The sequence below is a fragment of the Juglans regia genome, chromosome 9 (genome assembly GCF_001411555.2).
Source record: "Juglans regia cultivar Chandler chromosome 9, Walnut 2.0, whole genome shotgun sequence".
Taxonomy (NCBI): domain Eukaryota; kingdom Viridiplantae; phylum Streptophyta; class Magnoliopsida; order Fagales; family Juglandaceae; genus Juglans; species Juglans regia.
The window spans coordinates 24,137,430-24,158,484 of record NC_049909.1 but is presented as its reverse complement, the minus strand read 5'-3'; the positions used below and the strand labels follow the sequence as shown (position 1 = coordinate 24,158,484).

Genomic DNA, 21,055 nt, shown 5'->3' with positions numbered 1-21,055 from the left:
CGCATTCTGATTGGTGGGCTGATTTTCTGAAATACTCAGATGGGCTGTTGCCCAGGTTTTCTCAAATTTGAAACTCAAAATTTGAATTTAAAACGAAAACTGATAAAATGGGTTTGTTTGTAAAATTGTAAGTACATGTAGCACTACTCTAAAAATATTATAAACTTAAGAAATTTTTTTAATATAATTTTTATTTTTTGTTTTAAATTTCAAAAAATTGTATAATTGTATTATTTTTTATGTTTTGTTTGAAAGTTTATGAAAGTTATATAAGATTTTGTGTTTAGATTATGATTAAATAAAAAGTCAAAAATTTGAAATTAAAAAGCATTCCAATTAATCTTCCTTCAAATTTTATTCTCCATGAGCTTATACACAATACAAATAGTTGAAATGTGTTGACTAAAAAAAAATAAAAAATAGCTGAGTCATGTTGATATTATATCCTTCTCCTCTTGTGTAAGAGTGTAAATTTGGATGTAGACCTACCTATCCGGCTATACTCGAATTCGCATTTGAGTTTATAATACGATTTGGATACCCGTCCAGGTTAACCTGGTTATAATTTAGATGGGTATTTGTTTTGATATCAAAACGACTACATTTTTTCTATAATAAAAAAATTAAAACATAAAATTTGATTATGGATACCATGTATTAATCTTAAACTTGCATTATGTAACTGTATCCACACCTATATAGGGGCAGATACAAAATTCGGATACCTGGCCAAGTAAAATCCAGGTGGATATCCACCCAGATGAACCTAATTTTTCAGATTTCGTGAGACAAACCTTAACTATAATGAACATAAAATTGTAAAGGCTAGGGTTAGGGTTTTCGAGCTTTGTGGAAAGGGGATTTCAAATCTGGGTGGAGAAGACGAAGGGGCCATTCGATGGGTTTGTGGAGAAGACTAAGGGGTTGTGGCTCTGTGTAAGTTTGAAAACAAAGACTATGACTATGGCTTCATGGTTTCGTGGGTTCTTGGAGAAGTCAAAGACTCACTGTGGAGAAGACGATAGGGGCTTCGTGGGTTGTGGCTTCGTGAGGCGGTGACTTCATGGAGAAGACGATAGGGGCTTTGGGCGGGGGTGGGGATTTTTCTCCCGTAATCCACCTTCGTCCATGCGGGTCAGGGTATCCCGTCCGTTGCACGGGGTGAAGGGGTGGACCTCCATCCGTTTGCCCCCCTCCTCCCCTCTTCGGCTTCCCCAATCGATTACAACAAACCCAAACACCAGAACAAGTTACAACCTCATATCAATAAAGAATCAGAGATTTATCTATCTCGGTGTCTTTTACCAATTCAGTTCATGCTAGGGTTTGACAGAACTGAAGGTAAGAACGAATTTATATTTGGTCGATTTAACACCAAAAATCCAAACCCGTCATTTATTGGGTTGGTGAACCGCCCATTTACTAACCCTGCATATGCCGATTCAGGTCGGGCCAGGCCACTCGATTTGCTGGGTCATATGCACAACAGGCCTAAAATTTATATCAAACATGTACACAGCACTTCGCTCCATATGCTTATCTAAACCATACACTTTGCCTCCCCTTCCTCTGCCTTGTTTGTTCCTCAAGGCAGAGCAGAGAGAATTCCTTCTGACTCCGAGTACAAGGCCTTCCCACATCCAAACTCTAAACAACCACCACAGGCCAGAAACAATCTGAATCTTTGTTTGTAGAGTACTTCCTTTAAAACATAGAACACAACCAATTATATGCGAATTATGAATGACGAGCAAAACAAAATACGATTTTGCCACCAAGTTCCACATAACTATGCCATGTCTTAAAAGTAAGATTATCTCACGCGAAGAAACCCCCCAGAGAGAATTTCCCAATGACAAACACAGGAGACAACACAACAGACCGTGCAAGTTCTTTAATCTTTATACCAGATTACATCTATTTATTTACTAATATCATAAATTTAACCATGATATATTCGCTCATACAGCACAACCACCCTAGCCCATGGCATACTTCTGGGTCCAGGATCGGGCTGTTGTCTCGTACTTCGCCCTATCAGTCTTGTACATGTGGGCTATCTCAGGCACCAGAGGATCATCTGGATTTGGATCGGTCAACAGTGAGCATATTGAGAGCAGGACCTGCAAAAAACCATCGTCACAATTATGGACCGTCAACCACAAATCTAAATATTTTCCAAGCATAAAAACAAAACCTGTGATTGAGCTGCTTTAATACCATGCCAATTCGAACCCAGCATATTATTGCCAAGTCCAAGCCAAACTCGATTGCAGTCAACAAGATCCAAATGATGCAAATAACTGAAATATTTTTTCTCATGCAATGCAGAAAGGTATATGGATGACAATTGAAACAATCACATTACCTTGGATATGGTAAGGGCAGGGCTCCATTGTTCTTTGAGGATGTCAAGACAGATGCTACCATTGCTATTGATGTTAGGGTGGAAAACTTTTGTCCGGAAGGAAACCTGTAAAATTGCATAAAAGAGCAAAGGTCATGTAAATGCATCAGCTAGGTAGCGCAATCAGCCAAGGATCACGTATCATTAGTTCAGAATCTCACTAGCCCCCTCCCCCGAAACAAAAAGTCATAAATGAGCATCACATAGCTGAACTACATCATTTCCTCGAGGAAAACAAACAAAGGCAGAAAACATCCTCGCATTATCCCTACTAGCATTACATATCATAATGTGTATAAATAATCAAAGATGAAAATTCTGGTCAAATCAACGAATTTCCACTTTTTTCTTCATTTAGTGAAATTGATACTTGCACCCATCTTTTAGAACCACGTGAGTTTTCATAAGCAATAGTCAAAAGCTAGAACAAGACAGGGGACCAAGCATCTCATAATCCACGATAGTTAATTGGCAGTGGGCGTTTCAGTCATGTCTGATGAATGCAGTTCTTAAGTTTAAACAAGTAGCTACATGACAGCTAAAAACAAGGGCACAAAGCTGTAGCATGCAAAGTTGAGATATATTCACCGTCCGCCTAGTCAAAGTCCTGCTTATGTGATGAGAAGCTATGCATGCATGAAGACAGATATTGCTTGGGGATTGAACAAATTAACTCAGACAAACGAGTGTAGTTTTTACCTTGGGTGGCTTGAACGGATAATCTGGTGGAAAGTGAATGGATACAAGGAACACACCCCCAGCAAATGGGCTGTCTGCTGGGCCCATAATTGTTGCTTGCCAGTGGAACATATCATCAGCCACAGGGCCTGCAACCATGGAGAACTGCCAATTACAAATTGAAACTACAAGAGTAAAACAAAATCAAAGGAAAAGGAAAAGCAACCATCTAACCAGCAGAGAACAAGGTATAAGTATGTTGGTGTAAACAGTTTAAGATGATAATTTCTTACCCACGCTCATTTATGCCGAACACCAAAACAGCCACCAATATACATGCCTTACATTGATAATTTCTTACTCACGCTTTATGTTAGTTTCACCCACTCGTGTCAACCATTCCCTCATTCTTATACTAGTATTTATTAGACTTAATTTAAATGATTAGCAAGAGAACATATTTGTTCTCCTATATTTCCATATACAAATTTATGATCTTTTTTTTTTTTTTATAAATACACAAATTTTATTGATCAAAGAATAGGCAAAGCCATATACATAGTTCTAGAACAGTAAAAAAAACCCTTAAGCTATAGTAAGCACATTATTATAGACAAGAAAATCATGCAGATCCATGCCATTGAAATCAACAGCAATGGCCCAAGTACAAAGTGTTCTAAAGAAAAAAAACTTTGAGCTCCTCTTGCGATCTCTCCTTATCTTCAAATGTCCTGTCATTACGTTCCTGCCATAAACACCACATAATGCATATAGGGATCATCTTCCATACATCTTTAATCCATTGCATGCCTCTTAGATTTGTCCAGCTGGCCAGCAATGCCACCACTATCTCCGGCATAACCCAAGACAAGTCTAATCAACTGAACACCTCATTCCATAATACCCAAGCAGTCTCACAATGCAGTAGGAGATGCTTTACAGACTCTCCTCATTCTCTATACATGCAACACCAATCTACAATGATTACCCTTTGTTTTCTCAAGTTGTCAATTGTGAGAATCTTCCCCAATGAAATTGTCCATACAAAAAACGTTGTTTTGGGAGGCGCCTAATGTCTCCAAAGCCTTCTCTACAGAAACTGAGTTTGGGGTTCTTGTGTGAGAGCCTTGTAGAAAGAGCAAACCGAGAATACCCCTTTAGCATCTGGTATCCACCACAGTGAGTCTTCTTGCTGAGTGCTTGGTAATATAGAGTATAGAAGGCTGTAAAAATCTGCAAAGCTGCTCATTTCTCAATCTTGTACCGCTTTACTAAAGGTGATGTTCCAACGGATCTAAACCTCGGATATCTCCATAACTTCCGCTACTGATACATCTTTAGCACTAGCAATATTGAACAGTGAAGGGAATATCTCTAGTAGAGTACTATTACCACACCAAATATCTCTCCAAAATTTAATCCTTGAGCCCTCACTCAGAAGAAGTCTAGTGTGTCTACTCAAGACCTTCCATCATCTTCGAATGTGTTTCCACAAACCCACTCCATACGCTCCCTTACTTCGTTAGTGCACCATCCCCGCCATAAATCTCCATATTTTCTCTCAATCACCAATTTCCACAGAGCTTCTGGTTCCTTATGATATCTCCACAACCATTTACCAATTAACGCCCGATTAAAGGTCCTCATACTTCTGATGCCCAATCCACCATTAGAAATAGGGCAACATATCGTCTCCCACTTGACTAGGTGAAACTTGAACTCCTCCCCCACTCAACTTCACAAGAAATCACGTTGGAGTTTCTCAATTCGAATCATGTCACTTGCAGGTATAGGAAATAAGGATAAAAAATATGTTGGTAAGTTAGATAAAGTACTTTTTATCAACGTAATCTTACCACCTTTTGAAAAATACATCATTTTCCATCCCGCTAGTCTCCGCTCTACTTTTTCAACCACTGTGTCCTATATAGAAGACGCTCTTGAAGGAGTCCCCAACGAAAGGTCCAGGTAAGTCATGGGGAGTGAGGATATCTTACACCCCAACGTGTTGGCCAGCTGTCGTAGATTGAGAACACCTCCAATGGGCACCATCTTTGATTTGTCGAAGTTCACTTTCAAACCGAATGTTGCTTCAAAACAAAGGAGCAAGACCTTTAGTGCTTGAATCTGATTTTGATCAGCCTCACAAAATATAAGTGTATCATCTACAAACAACAAATGAGATATGTTAATGGTTCCCCTCTCCAGGGTTCCGGTCGAAAAACCATCCACGAAACCATTATTAGCCAATGCTGAAGTCATCCTACTAAGCGCCTCCATCACAATAACAAACAACAAAGACGACAACGAATTCCTTGTCTTAGGCCTCTTGTGCTATGAAAAAATTCAGTTGGACTGCCATCTATCAACACTGAGAATTTCGCCGTTAATATGCACCAACGGATCCATGACCATCATCTCTCCCCAAAGCCACACCTTCAAAGAAGGTAGAGAAGGAACTCTCAGTTAACGTGATCACACGCCTTCTCCATGTCTAGCTTGCAAATGATCCTTGTTTTGCCAGTCTTTAACCTCCTATCCAGACATTCATTGGCAATAAGAACCGCATCAAGAATTTGTCTCCCTTTCACAAAAGCATTTTGGGGTTTAGTAATGATCTTCCCCAAAACCTCACTTAGGCGGTTCGCCAGCACTTTGGAAATTAATTTATAAACCCCATTCACTAAACTTATGGGCTGAAACTCCTTAACCACCATGGCCCCCACCTTCTTTGGTATCAATGCAAGAAAAATGATGTTAAGGCTTTTCTCGAATTTTTCCACCAAGAATAGCTCCTGAAACACCCGCATAAGATCTTCTTTTATCACTTCCCAACAATTTTGAAAGAAACCCATAGAGAAAACCTCCGCCTACTCAAAGGCCCTCTCCATCCGAGATACATCATTCACCTTAATGGCGTCAAAAGCAAGGCCATCAAGGGTAGGTCACCATCCCTCATGCTCGGTTAGGAGCTGCTCAAAGAAACCTACTACATGATTGTGGATAACCTGCTCTTCCTTACATTTAACATCGTCAATTTTTAGTATCTCAATATTGTTATTTCTCCGATGAGAGTTTGCAATTCTATGGAAATACTTGGTACTTCGATCTCCTTCCCTCAACTAGAAGGCTCTTGATTTTTGACACCATGACGTCTCTTCTAATAATATGATCCTTTCAAGTTCAGTAGCCAACATTTTCATTTGTGCTAGCTCGTCCTGTGTAAGAGGTCACGTCTCTTGTAATCTCTCGAGCTCCTGGATTTCCATCACCTTGCTTTTCTTGCGCTCCCCTATATCTCCAAAAGTCTACATATTTCAAATCTTCAGATCTTTTTTTAGCGCCTTCAATTTACCAACTACGATGAAGCTAGGGTTACCCTGAAACTGATACGAGGACCACCATTGTCTCACCCTCTCTACAAAGCCTTCTGATTCTAGCCACATGTTTTCAAAATTTGAAATATCTTCGCCTTCTTCGGATACCACCACAATCAAGCATGATAGGCTAATGATCCGAGCAAAGACAAGGCATTCGTTTTTGCCATACATCGAGAAAGTGACTTTCCCATTCTGGTGATATTAAGAAACGATCCAAATGAGACCAAGTCTGATTGTTTGGCCACGTGGTTGAACCCCCTACCAGAGGCAAATCCACCAAGTTCAAATCAAATATACATTCCGAGAACTTAGTCATTGCTGGCCTTACTCTTTGATTCCCCGAACACTTGCTTGGAAATCTTATAACATTAAAGTCTCCCCCCAATACACCAAGGGAGATCCCACCAGCTGCATACTCCAGCTAATTCTTCCCACAATAATCTTCTATTGTTATCCAAGTTTGAACCATAGACACCTGCAAAAGTCCACAAAAAATCATCTAACACACTCTTGAAGGAGCATGCCACCGAGTATGACCCTACAAAATCCTCTTTTTTCTCCACCACCCGTCTATCCCACATCAGCAACATACCTCTTGAGGCCCCAATAAAGGCCATATACACCAAATCCACGTGAACACAGCTCCATAAACTCCGCACAATTTTCCCATCAATCATTTTCATCTTTGTCTCTTGTAAACAAATAATGTCCGCCTTCCACTCACAAAGCAAGTTTCTTACTTGAAGACGTTTATTAGCCTCATTAAGTCTGCGGACATTCCACGATACTATCTTGGGTTTCATTGAGAGAAAGCTAGCCCCTTCCCTTTTGACCTACCCCTGCTGGAGCTATCCTCGGAATTCATAGACCAAGTCAATCTTTTCAGCTCACGCTGTTTTTTTTATCCAGTTTTTCTATGACTTTGATGCCCCACTTCAATGGCTGTAAGCAAAGCCATAAATTAATCCCCATAGCCTTCACACTCCAACCTCACAACTTTTTGTAGTTCTTTTACCTTTTGAAATACCCAATCTGAGACATTATAATGAACTAGCATCATGTAACTCAAAGGGACTGGATCACCTACCCTGCAATCCAACGACATACCTAGGGTCTCCTCCACCAGTGAAATATGTCCAGAAAGACTCCCAGAAAGTTCTACATCAGAAATGGAGGCTTGCTCTCTTCATCCGAGCCCCCCCCTCCTCCTCTTCATCCATCTTAGATTCAACAGAAAAATGTGCAAGTGGGTTCACGTACGTGGGGCTTTCACCCACTAAGCTTATCGGCAATTTTTGCCCCTCCACAGGTGTCGGGGATGCTGATTTGGGCTTCTCGATCGTGTTCTAACCTTTCAACACCTGTTGGCCTTCATCGGAGGCCACCACCATCATCGCCAGCGTACTTTGTGTCACCACCGTCACCTTCAGACCACCACCACCACCCCCCAATTGTTTCGGGGAAGCCAATAAAGGTTCGCCGGACTTTTTCTGCAAAACCAGCCGCTGCTAGCCGTAATCGGAGACCCCCCACCGACATTGCCAGCAGATTCTATGTCGCCGGCAGCTGCACCCCCACCGAAGGCGTGGTGGCACGTGGGCGGGGTGCGCTCCCGCCACAGAAAAGGGCCCTCAGGATCTTGTATTTATGATCCTTCATATTATAATACTAATGAAGCCATCAATCATCAAACTAGAATTAGAGGGGAAGACACAAGAGAGTATGCTTTCAAAAGGGGGTCAAAAGTTGAAACTTACCGGCACTGCATGAAGCAGGAGGATCTTTCTGGAGGTCCTTCAACTCCTTGTTGATCCTTTTCGAAGCCATCACAAAATCACTGGTGTCTCAGAATTTTCACGGCAGCCTAAAACAAACAGGGAAAAACATACCAAAATCATAATCCATGAAAAATAAAGAAATTTAATCCATGAAAAATAAAGAAATTCCATCAATATGCATATGTGCGCGCATATATTTTTTTATTAGTAAAAATATTATATATATTAAAATCAATAGGAGTAAGCAAGTACACTGGGCATATACAAGAAACACCTAGCCCATACTAGAGAGTCCCTAATGACCAATAAGCTGGTGAAAATTAGAAATCTATCCAAAATATACTAAGCCCGAATGGGAACAAAACATACCTCCCCAACCTCAACCCGAAACTCCCTCTACGAGGATAGCTTCATAATGCCCTCCCTTTAGTCTTCTCTCGACTCGACCTACTTCCCTTAGAGTCGTAGTTAATTGTCCAAGAAAAACATTTTAACTCCCTGCTTTTTTTAAATCTTGATTTGGTTTCAAGCGAGTGGCCCGCCTCAATCACAGTGAGTAGTGCTGCAAATTGGTCATCGCATCCCTCATATGAAAGCCCCACACACTGCTGAATCTCGTTAACTTTATGAAGAACCCAATCCGATGATGAACCCGCTATATTGTTTATTGGAGGAAGAGATATGTGTCCATATTAATCTGACACCCATTACAAAATATGGCTTCCATTCCTCTCAGCAACCAAAGTGATAGTCAAACACACACACACCCCAAAATTATAATCCATAAAAAATAAAGAAATTCCATCTATATGCATATGTGCGTATATTAATCTGACACCCATTACAAAATATGGCTTCCATTCCTCTCAGCAACCACACACACACAGAGATAAACGAAATTGGGACCTCCACATAATGCGTGCCTGATCCGAATAGTTGTTATGCACAAAACTATAAACTAGCAAACAGACGGGGTCTAAATGAGATACATATATAGAAACGGATGTAAGAAGCATTAATATATAAAACCAAATAAATAGACTGAAATCGTTGCAGACACGTGAAGATCTATTTAGACGCGAAATACAGTAATAATATTGAATAACATGATTTTGGTTAATTAATAATATTGTAATTTATTCGCAACGTAAAGACATGAACTGATAAATGAAGAAAGTGTATACAAACGCAAGATTCTGAACCAAAAAAAGATCAAAAAATAATTTCTCAAGAAATATAAACAATAATCCAAACTTTGAAAGAATAATTAGTTTGGAGTTCTGTTTTTGGGAGCTCCAAAATCGAACTGAGAGAGAGATAGAGATGAGGAGATACTTACTCTCTGAAGCAGTAGAGACCGAGAGAGTCTGCAAATCGATGTTTAGTGTGGGTGTGGCGGTGAGGAGATGGGAGGAGGGGAGGCGATCCGCTGTAAAATTCGATGCCTTTGTGGACACGTAACTTAAGCTTTTGCTTCCTATCTGCTTCGTTTTCTCTCTCTTTTTTTTTTTTTTTTTTTTTTTTAACAAGCAGCCACTCTTTGTATTTTTTTTTATTTTATTCTTCGTATAAAATGCAACTACTTCGGAGTTTAACAAATTTCATTACTTGCACATATAATTCTTCCAACTTTTTTTTTTATGCTGTTTTAACTAATAAATAATTATAAGGAGTTTATGATATACGCAGAAAAAAAGTACAAGGTAAACAGTAATAGTATCACTTTAACTGGCTTATTAAAATGTATTGTAAAATAATTAAACAAATTATTTTTCCATTCTCATTTTTTTTAAAAAAAAATCTAAAACATAAATTTTGTAAATTTGATGACATGTTGGTATTTTTTATTTATTTATTTATTTATTTATTAATATAACATAGACCTTCAATCATAAAGAAGAGAAGTACATAATCCATCACAGGACAATTACATGGTAGTATCTATAGAATGAATAAATTCTGGACATAAATACCATCGTTGTAATGTATCATCAATAAAATAAGCATATCTAGCAACAAGATGAGCAGCTTAATTCCCTTGTTGACCAATGTGAAGTACATCATATGAGTTAAAACTAACGAAAAAGACTTTGAATTTCAGTTATCACAGGCCACTGATTAGATAGATTAATGTCTTGAACGAATATTTTCAAAAATAGTGAACAAATCTCCTTCTATAATCAGATGAGACACACTCATATGCAATATTAACTGTAAACCCCTCAAAGCTGCTAAAGCTTCTATATTATCAACTTCAAAAATACCATACTCCTTATGACTTGCAGCCATCAAAACAGTTTCATGATCATCTTGTAGAATAACACCAATACCAGCCGACATGGAAGAATGAAACAAGGCACCATCAAAATTAAGCATCACCTTACCTTAAGGATGAACTTTCCAAGAAAGCAAATTTTCTTTATACACCACCACATAATGATTATTCACATGAAGATAACTCTCAACATACCCAAGACAGTTATCAGTTAACTCTAAAGGACAACAATCAGGATTCTAGAATACCTTAAGATTATTATATTTCCAAACACCCCATGGAATGGTAAGGAACATAGGAACTAACTTAGGATTGGATTTCAGCAATACCCATACCAAGTCTGAGAAACTCCCAACCTGCTATAAATAAGCAAGAATCTGCGGACAACAAACTTTCCAAGCCTCTTGTACTACCGGACAACAGACTTTTTGAGTTAGAGATCATTGTAACTGACAATCAACAGGAAGCCATCGATCTTGCTTTATACGAACTTTATCACCCTTCCCAATTCTCCAAATACAACCAGAAAACAAAATCTCCTTAGAAGCAAAAATGCTCCTCCAAACAAATGATGGCTTACGAGATAAACGTGCATGCAGAAAATCTTCATTAGGAAAGTACTTGGCTTTAAAGACCCAAAATAACAAAGATTGAGGTTCTGTTAACAACCTCCACCTTTATTTAGCAAGTAACGCCTAATTAAACAATTTCAGATTTTTAAAACTCATCCCTCTTCGAAATTTAGAAACACACATTTGCTTCCAACTCATCCCTTGCGTTCTGAATTTGGTTGACCCCACCAAAATCGAGCAAACAGTGCTTCTATCTCCCCGCATACTCGCTTTGGCAACAAAAAACAAAACAGCTCATTGTATAGGTTGGTAAGGCCTGGACAGCTGCTTTGATTAACGTCTCCTTTCCAGCTTGAGAAAGTAGTTGTTCTTTCCACCCCTGAAATTTACCCCACACCCTCTCATTAAGATCTTGAAAAGTATAACTTTTAGACCTCCCAACAAATTAGAGAAGACCCAAATACCGAGAATGATGCTGTAGAGAAGAAACATTCTATATAGACATTATAACATTAATCTCTTCCTCTCTCACATTAGGACTGATAAGCAACTCAGTCTTATCTAAATTCAGCTGTTGTCCCAAAACAGATTTATAACTAGCCAAAAGCTGTCTCAACACTTCATTTTCAGAACGAGTGACTTGACAAAATAATAGGCTATCATCCACAAAAAATAAATGACTTATAACAGGAGCCTGAGAACATACCTTAACACCATTAATAAACTGAAAACTTTCAGCATACCTCAGCAAAGATGATAAACCTTCATTGCATGAAACAAATAAATATGGTGATAAAAGGTCACATTGTTGCAAACCACAGGATGAAACAAAGGAAGAGGTGGACACCCCATTCAACAAAACCCTGTATGAAACTGAACTAATACATTATAAAACTAACTCCCACCCGACGATGATGAAATCCAAGTTTCAGCATAACTTGTTCTAAAAAGCACCACTCTACTCTGTCGTAGGCCTTACTTATGTCAAGTTTCACAGACATCACACCCCTTGACCTCTTTTCCTATTTTTAATAGCATGAACAAATTCATAGGCCACCAACACATTATTTGTGATAAGTTGTTACTGAACAAAAGCACTTTGACAATCTGAAATCACTTGTGGTAATATAAGTTTAAGCCTATGAACTATGACTTTAGCAATGATCTTATAGACCACATTACATAAACTAATAGGTCTAAAATCTTTTCATAATTTCAGATTTCTTCTCTTTTGGAATAAGCACTACAAAAGTCTCATTAAGGTCCGCAGGAACATACCCATGACACAAGCAAAATAAAACAGATTGTTGGGTGTCTTCCCTTTTCAATTGGCTGTGAAAAAGAAGCCTTTCCGAATTGTGTTTGTGAGCCTCGATTCCTATTGGTGCTTCTGATCTTGTGGAGTTTCATTCTGTAAGGGGAGCTGAGAAAGTACGTACTTGTTTGTTGGGCTTACACTTTAGATATATTTCTTTGTCATGCTTGACAATTTGCTGCATCTTGTGCTGCAATTACTCACATATTTCTTAACGTTCATTTTTTATATGGATAGGTACAGGCATATACTTAGCTGGTTTCCTGAATCTCATTTGTCTAGTTAACTGACAATGGGAAATATATTGGGAAAGAGTGAATCACTTAAACAGGTTTGGATAACAGAAACAAAGCTCGATGCCAAAATGGTTGAAGCTATGAAGCAGAGGGCATCAGCAGGAAGTGCCACGAAATCATTCAACAGCATAATCGATCTTGAAGTTCCCCATAACCGATGAGCTTGAGAAATTGCAGTGTATTTTTTGAGCAATTTGGTGGGTGGCCTTTTATATCAATTCTTTTTTGAATACTAGTAGTTGATAATTTCTTCTGGTAACACAAAATTTTGTGAATTACGACCATAAAATTAAGAAGTGCTTATTGTTCTCCGCATGTATGATCATATGATACACACATGTAACTGCTCAGATGTCTGTCTTCATTATTTCCGCCTAGACCAGGATTCAAATGGGGCAATAGATAGTGAGGAATTGGAAAAATGTTTTCATAAGCTGGAAATTTCACTTGCAGATGATGAAATCAACGATCTCTTTGAGGCACGGTATATTAATAAATAATAGGAATGTGGGTATGAAGTTCAATGAGTTCACTGTACTTCTCTGCCTCGTCAATCTTCTAAAATATGAGCCGACTGCCCTTCTTGATGTATCTAGAAAATATTTTCTGTGTCTTTTCTTTTTAAATCTCATTTTTACCCGATAGCTTGTAAAATCACAACTTATTCCAAAAGTTTAAATTAATGATAAGAGGTAGATTTTATTATTTGTATTATATTATTACCACTCTCCCTCACATATGAGTCAAACTCTTCCTCAATGAATGTCAATGAGTCCAACACGTAGAATATTTAATTAAATAGGTATAATGTAGAATCAATATTCGAACTCAGAATCTCAGCTCTGACCAAGTGAAATTACTACTTATTCCAAAAGTTTAAGCTAATGGAAAGATGTAAATTTTATTATTTACATTATATTCTTAACATAGTTGATGCATCAAACCTATACTTATTTCTTCATCTAGAGAAGGGTTGTCATATTTCATATGCATTATGCTTTTCGAGTCTTCGACCTTTCAAAATTGTCAAATAATTGATCATTTCAGAGAAAGGGATGTGTTCTCTTTTGTTTAGAGATTTCCTGAAAAGTTTCTGTGGTGCCTTATTACTTTTTTACTTGCTCTTTTGTGGAACCAGCACATATCTTAATCTCAAGTAGACACACACAAACAAAGTACATTTGTTTAAATTTAGTTGGTCCTGACTATGAAAAATATTAAAATATTTGGGTTTAATTTTATCCATCCACCAAATTTGAAGAACTACCAAAGAGTGCCTGTAGAGTGACTTTTTCTGGATATTTATTTTGACTAAACATCCCTGGTCCACACTTGGTATCAGTCATGTGATGGTAGGGAAATGCGAGTCATGTAAAAGGTGCAGATAGGCTTCATAAAAGGTGCATACATGGTTGGTTTATATACAATTTGAACACACACGCTTTATGTGTGTGAGAGAGTGCATTTTTTTGTATATTGTGTGATTCATCAGTAACAGATCAATCCTTTGTTTTGTCTTTGTATATTGTGATTCAAATTAATTCAATGCCTGTTGATTGAAAACCTTAATTCCTTGTGTTGTGTTGAATTATGTTAGATGGCTGGAGGTTACATTCGTATAGATTAGAATTTTCCATGTGATGGTTGGAGCCTGGAGGTTAGCATTTGTCCATGAGACGAAGAAACTTAGCATTTGAGCCTCTCCAGCCATCTCTGCTTATGATGAAGGATGTCACGAATCTCACACTCACACTCACACTCGTTGAATTTCCCAATTAGTGGTGTTATCTGCTGCACAAAAATGCCCTTAATTTAAACAGTTGTAGAAACAGGTCGTCGTGGAACGGAATGACTAATACCGAGCTGAGCTCAAATATTTCTCAAATCATTTAGTCAATATATATTTTACAAGCTTTTACAGTAAGAACAAGTAAGAACACAACACAGGCAGTGTTGCTTCTTCATTGGGAGGGAGCCAAGATCAGATCCTCCTATCCTATGTGCTGCCATTTTTTCCTTTTTACTTATTCAAACCAAACTAGTATTAGAAAGAATCCAGCGATCAGGGCAAACGATCGAAACAAGGTCTTTTGAATTTGCTTCTACCACTTGCAAATAAATAAATATATCCTCCCTACTCCCACAATCAGGCATCTCTCGTGTAAAAAACTGGAAGCCCAAGTTCAGATCAGAGATGGGAAAAATCCAATAAATTTCTTCCAATTTTCAGCCGACACGTAATCACAACCTCCAACGCTTGCGTAAATTGCTTGTTCTAGCGAGTGTAGAAACATAATTATCGATCGGACCGAAGATGCTTCATCCCCTGGAAGAGATCAATTTCTGCCATTACCCACCCATCTCTTCTAACATTGACGAAATGTTCGAAACTACTGCAGAAGAGGCCAGCCAAATATATATGTACTGTAACGGGAGCAGTTTCGCATTTGAAAGTTATCGAGGGCGAGATGACTGTTTCTTTTACCTTTGATGCTGTCAAATTCAACCTATTTCGCGTTACATTCTTCAAGATCACCCGTCTGCATAAACTACAACAGTATGTGAGATGAGACCCAAACCACATACTGATTAAGTACATATATCTGGAAAAAAGCAGAACCAGAAAATATTGCAGGAGTGAGTACTCATTAGGTTAGCCATTACCGTGACGCTGTGACAGAGAAGACCACTAAATTAAACAATTCCCACGATCAGAATTCAGAAGCCGCAGAGGATGAGCTTGCTAGCCGGAAGCCCCAAACCTGCAAGGCAAACAAGAGCTAAGGTCACCAGATTCCGAGAACAGGAGTGAGTACTCATTAGGTTAGCCTTTACCGTGACGCTGTGACAGAGAAGACCACTAAATTAAACAATTCCCACGATCAGAAGCCGCAGAGGATGAGCTTGCTAGCCGGAAGCCCCAAACCTGCAAAGCAAACAAGAGCTAAGGTCACCAGATTCCGAGAACACCAATTAATCGGCTTCCATTTTATCTCCACGCTCGAGCTTTTCATCCTCTTCCCACTCTGTGGCTCCTTCGACAAATCAAAGCTAGCTCCTTTCATCCTTAGTTCCTGAATGCACCTCGTGAGCGATCGCCCATCGTTTCTCTCCCTCTGCAACTGCCTCGACACCTTCCAATACCTGCAAAGTTTCACCTGGACGAAGAACACAAGGACAAGCGAGGTAGAGACAGATAATAGACCAGGTATCCACCATTTCTTGCAAGTCTGTTTATGCTCCTCTTGGGAGTTAACCGAAGAGGTAAACAAAATGGTAAAGAAAAACCCATGAAAGATAAAGAAGAAACAGCACAGCTGAAAAAGCTCTCTTTTTATCGAGTCCAATCTAGTTTGTTTGAGAGCGATGCGCCGGCCAAAAAGGTCCTCTTCTCTTTGCCAGAGCTTGAGAAGCAAGAGATGGCCGGGGCTCTCGGAGATTTCCATTAGTGGGTGATGATGCATTGCCGTCGAGATTGTGCTCATGGCAGATAAGAGTTTGTTCTGGTGCTCTTCGTCTACTTTGATTTCTACAATGTGCGCATCTTTGATTTGAGGAGCCATTGACGATTGATATTAGGGTAATCTAGATAAGAATTATACTGCCAAAATGAATTAAAAAAAAAAAATTGAAATGCAGATTTACTGAAAGAAGAAAACTGGAAAAAAAAACAGGCAAAGCGTTGGATAATTAAAAATGAAACAGAGAAGCTTTGAGATTTTTCTGATCAAATAGAGAAAAATAATATGATTGTGGTTTCGATTGCTTTGAACGTTGAGAGAAGAATATAAGAGGAAGTAGAAAGAAACACTGCTATTTAAATTGTTGCAGGAACGCCTGGGATTCCCCAACGGTCTTGTTGCGGTGTACATCGGCAACGGTCGGATTTCTTATTTTATTTGATTATATATTCTATCTGATAGTAATTTCAACGGTTACAATAGCCACCGTTTAGTATTTCATCTTTATTATTACAATTTCCTTAAATTCTTTTATAAAATATAATAAATTATTTAATTTTTTTAAATTTTAAAATAATAATAATATTAAAAAAATTATATTCTAACAATATTTTATTCAATTTTTAACTTTCATCTTAATTTACTATCTAAATAATATCAAAATATCTTTATTGATTCTCGTGCATCGCGTATCATCATAAACTATTTATCAATTTTGTTATTCTATTTAAACATATATATATATTAATGCGTAAATATGTATATTTAAATAAAATAATAAAAATAACAATTCATATATTGATATATCGTGTGAAAATGATTAGAAGCATTCCTATTCAAAATATGAACATCTCTATTTCATATAAAACTTAACATAGCAAAAAATTAGAGGAGTGCAACCGAATTTGGATCCAGATACGTGATCATAATCAAATCTGAATTTTAAAAACTAGGCAATTATCTGTCTAGATTAATCCAAAAATAATCTTGATGGATATTCAAATTTTTTTCCTTAAATTTGGATATCCGTATTGTAACTGATTTAATTCGGATTTAATATATGTTGTACATTTACGTACATGACTATTAGACTATATATAATGTTTGCTACGTACGAAATTTGCACCAGTAATGAGGAAGCTTCTGTTATATTCTCTTTTGTTTTTATATGAGCAGGAAGCTTCTCTTATTGGGTACGTACATCCAATACCAATTAACACTTTTTTTTTAAAAAAAAAACTGTTTAAACTTATAAAATATTTTTATAGCACTTTTTAGTAAAAAAAATTACGAAATCATGTTTAAATTGTTCAAATTTAAAAAAATAATAATTTAAACAATTTTTAAAAGTTTTTTTCAAAAAATAAAATAAATAACGAAATAAATAAATAATATTGTCCTTACATCACAATACAAAATATTAATTTGTAAATACCAAAATAAATAATAATACATCATAACTAATTAGACTAATACAATGCTACTACTCTTCACATATTGAATTTGAAATAGAGAGAAAATTGATTTATTTCATCCAAGTTGAAGCAATATCAAATCAAGTGATACATCATAATGGTGTTTGGAACTCAATTAAGTAATGTCTCTGAGATGTTCATGAGCTGCTGCATTTGAGTTAAAATCAAGTGATCATGTCATCTTCAGAAAGGGCTCACATTTACCTTTTGTGGAATAAGCTTGGTTGGATTTCATTAATTAATGGATCAGATTAGGCCTGCAAACCGACTAGAAAATACCGGATTTGTGTCCGACCTGACCCAAAAAGAACTAGTTAAGGTGCTAACCCGATCCGAACCAACCCATCAAAACAATATCGGGTCGAACCCGTATGACCCGACTTTGTCTTTAAAAATAAAATAAAAATAAAATAATAATGCTCTTTCTTTTTCATCGGCACAGGACCTTGTTTGTACCCATTTTCTACAGATGAAAATTTCCAACCCAACCAAGGAAAGCAAGTTGCATGATACATTAAGCTTATACATTTTTAGATCATTAAGCCAATAAGTTCTATTATTTTTTAAAACTCTCATCAACCAAACACGAGATCTCTGGACAAGAAAAAATGTATCGAAGACAACAAATACCCCAACAAATGAAAACCCAGAAAGCCCCCAACAAATCCTCCAACAACAACGAGATCTATAACAAATCCCCCAACACATAAAGCCCCCAACAAATCCTCCAACAACAACAGATCTACAACAAATGAAACCAGAAACCCAGTAAACAAACAAAATCATTGGATTCGAGGAAAAAAAAAAAAAAGAGACAAAGCGATTTTGATTGTTTTGGAGTTGTCTAGAGCTACAGCCTACCAAGTAATTAATTGAAGATTGATTAAGTACCAGGCCCCTCTGGACACCATCGGGCTTGAAGGTCAACTCTCTCCCTTGAAGGCTTTTGGGTTGTAGCTCTAAAAAGTGAGCTGGTTTTAAGATGATTTTTGTACCTAGTTTTATTTTTTCTCTACCGAAGAAGAGCAGATTTTGTTGCAACCGTCCTTCTTGGTGATTCTTTGTATCTCTCTACATTTGTCAATCTCCATCTCTTCGCAATTATTATGGCCATTCCCCATGCCCAGTAGACCCTTCTCAGTAATTAGGTAGTGGTTTACATTGTTTTTATCGGTCGGTTTACACCAAAACTCAAACCCGTTGTTTTTATCGAATCGGTGAACCAATTATTAGTAGCCCGTCAAATGCCGGGTCGGGTCGGGTCATGTCAATCGAGTTGGTCAGATTATCGAGTCATATGCACTGGCCTAGATCAGATTATACACATGATCTGACCAAAGAGTTTGTGCATTGATATAGCCTAACAATTGGAGAAAATTGTTGTTCTACTCATGCACACATGGTTGGTATTTGGTACTGGCACTCTCTACTTTTATCTGTTGCAACAACAATTATTGCTGCAAGTGTGTGTGTTCAAATTATGACACCCAGACACTTCCTACAAAAAGCTACCCATCATTAATTGGAGCAACTAATTAAAACTACAAATCAAATCTAGTGGTAGAGTGCAGAACTGAATTTTAAAGTCCAAAAAAACCCTAACTATTCCAAATTCCTTCTTTCGCAGCAAAGGATGAAAATCAACTGTCAAACATGGGGAGAAATAAGAAAAAGGGGAAAGAGGATCTGAGGATCAAGATTGCCGACATAAGCGATGGCGTCCTGATTCCCCTCAGCAAAGTGTTGGCTGAGAAGATGGGCTCCTACTTCATGTTAAAGTAGTCTGAGAGTAGCCTGAGAGATAACATAGTCGAGATGAACACTTTCTGGCTTCTGCGTCGAAGCATGATTTTTTTTTTTAAAAAAGGGACCCGATTATGGATATCCAGGTCATGGATCCGTAACCGGATCCGAACTTTTTTTACCGTCCGAGTATAATTCGAATATCTAGATTCCAGGTTTTGGATTTGACCAGAAAAAAATGGGGCTTAGACTCAGTTCTACGAACCTATGAAAAATAGAATATTTTCATATTTTTTGCATAATTAGTTTAATCATTTTAGAAAACTAAATTGCAAAGTGAGTTTCTAATTAAGGAAAAGCTTCAAACCGGTCGGAGCGTAACTTCCCCTTTTACCCCCTCCACTAAAAGAGCAACACGTAGTAGATTCATTGGACTTACGATGGGTGTGAGTCCATTCTCCCCTCTCCCCTCTCCCCTCTCTTTCATCTTCTCTCTTCCCCCTTGAAGCTCTCCCTCAATGCATCAAATCTCTTTCTCCATCTCTCTCAATAGATCTTATCTTCCTTCAAGAGATTTGAACCCATCTTCATCTCCGTCTCTCTCGACAAATCTCATATTTCTTCAAAGGATTCGAACCCATGTTCATCTCTGTCAAGATGGTCTTACTAGCCAAAATGTACTAGTCACCAAAATATCGAAGTTTAGGTCAAACTGTTCCAAGCGGTAAAGTGAGATGGTAACACCAAGGATGCAAGTGCTTCCAAATTACAAAAGAAAATCCCAACTTTATTTCAAAATAAAAGAATATCACATTCTTTCTTGTTTTACCGTCTCTCTCCTCATCGACATGTCTTTCACAGTAGAATTGAAAGCGTGAGCTTTCTCCTTTCAAACCCAATTATTTCGCTCCCTCTCCATCTCTGAATTTTGTTAATTTCTTTTTCATTTACCTGAATTTTGATTTAGTCGATGAATTTTGGTGCTTTTTTTTAACTGCAGTTGGAGAAAGGGTGGACATGTAAATTATCGACTTTGGACAAGTTCTTTTGCAGGTTGCAATTATATTTTTTCTTATTTCGTGAAGATTGGGTTTTGGGTGTAAGGGGGGACAACGGATTCATTGCATGTAGCTCCATGTTTAAATTAATTTGATAGAGTTATTACACGTCTTATTATTATTAGTGGGTGTAAAATGAAGTTTGACACGCTACTAGCCGTACCCAAATTTCTAAATATTGACGGTTAGGTAAAAACCTCATTTAATTTTTCAGTTTTCATGTGTTTCAATTATGCGTTTAAAGAAACTCCAAATTTAATTTTATAAATTTTAAACACTTCAGTACGTTGTTTCTGCAGACCTTTTTTAAAAAAAAATAGATTCCACTAATTAAAAAAAAAAAATATTTTTATTTTATACTTTTTCCTGTAGACTTTTTAACAAAAAGACTACACGTACTTGTATATTTGGGTATCATTACTCATAAAATTTTCCATTAACAATTGTAATCACTTTAAAAATAAGTATTGATTATTCATTTATTTTTTATAAGAGAAAATAAATTTAGAAACTTGTTTTAACGTTATTATGGGTCCTAGTATAAATTGTATGCTAACACACCATCCTATGGCTATATATAACAAAAACTCTTTTTTATAAATATAATACGATAATCA

General features: G+C 37.4%; 2 protein-coding genes across 13 annotated transcripts; both read right to left on the bottom strand.

Moving 5' to 3' along the window:
* Window positions 1–1,726: 1,726 nt before the first annotated feature.
* Window positions 1,727–9,756, bottom strand: LOC108995015 (ubiquitin-conjugating enzyme E2-17 kDa-like). 2 transcript variants are annotated; one of them, XM_018970481.2, is made up of 6 exons: window positions 9,583–9,707; window positions 8,613–8,940; window positions 8,223–8,329; window positions 3,107–3,234; window positions 2,369–2,473; window positions 1,745–2,123 (listed from the first exon to the last, which is right to left on the bottom strand). In XM_018970481.2, the coding sequence occupies exons 3-6, from the start codon at window positions 8,290–8,292 to the stop codon at window positions 1,980–1,982; spliced, it is 447 nt and encodes a 148-aa protein (XP_018826026.1). In that variant the 5' UTR covers window positions 8,293–8,329; window positions 8,613–8,940; window positions 9,583–9,707; the 3' UTR covers window positions 1,745–1,979. The 2 variants fall into 2 exon arrangements, with proteins under 2 accessions (XP_018826020.1, XP_018826026.1); XM_018970475.2 differs by lacking the exon at window positions 8,613–8,940 and having other exon boundaries at window positions 1,727–2,123; window positions 9,583–9,756.
* Window positions 9,757–14,537: 4,781 nt separating this feature from the next.
* On the bottom strand, window positions 14,538–16,472 carry LOC108994940. 11 transcript variants are annotated; one of them, XM_018970395.2, is made up of 4 exons: window positions 15,537–16,472; window positions 15,366–15,463; window positions 15,187–15,250; window positions 14,566–15,094 (listed from the first exon to the last, which is right to left on the bottom strand). In XM_018970395.2, exon 1 carries the CDS (start codon window positions 16,262–16,264, stop codon window positions 15,584–15,586), a length of 681 nt encoding a protein of 226 aa, XP_018825940.1. In that variant the 5' UTR covers window positions 16,265–16,472; the 3' UTR covers window positions 14,566–15,094; window positions 15,187–15,250; window positions 15,366–15,463; window positions 15,537–15,583. The 11 variants fall into 11 exon arrangements, with proteins under 11 accessions (XP_018825978.1, XP_035549661.1, XP_018825954.1 ...); XM_035693766.1 differs by having other exon boundaries at window positions 14,566–15,027; XM_018970397.2 differs by having other exon boundaries at window positions 15,187–15,241.
* Window positions 16,473–21,055: the final 4,583 nt, after the last annotated feature.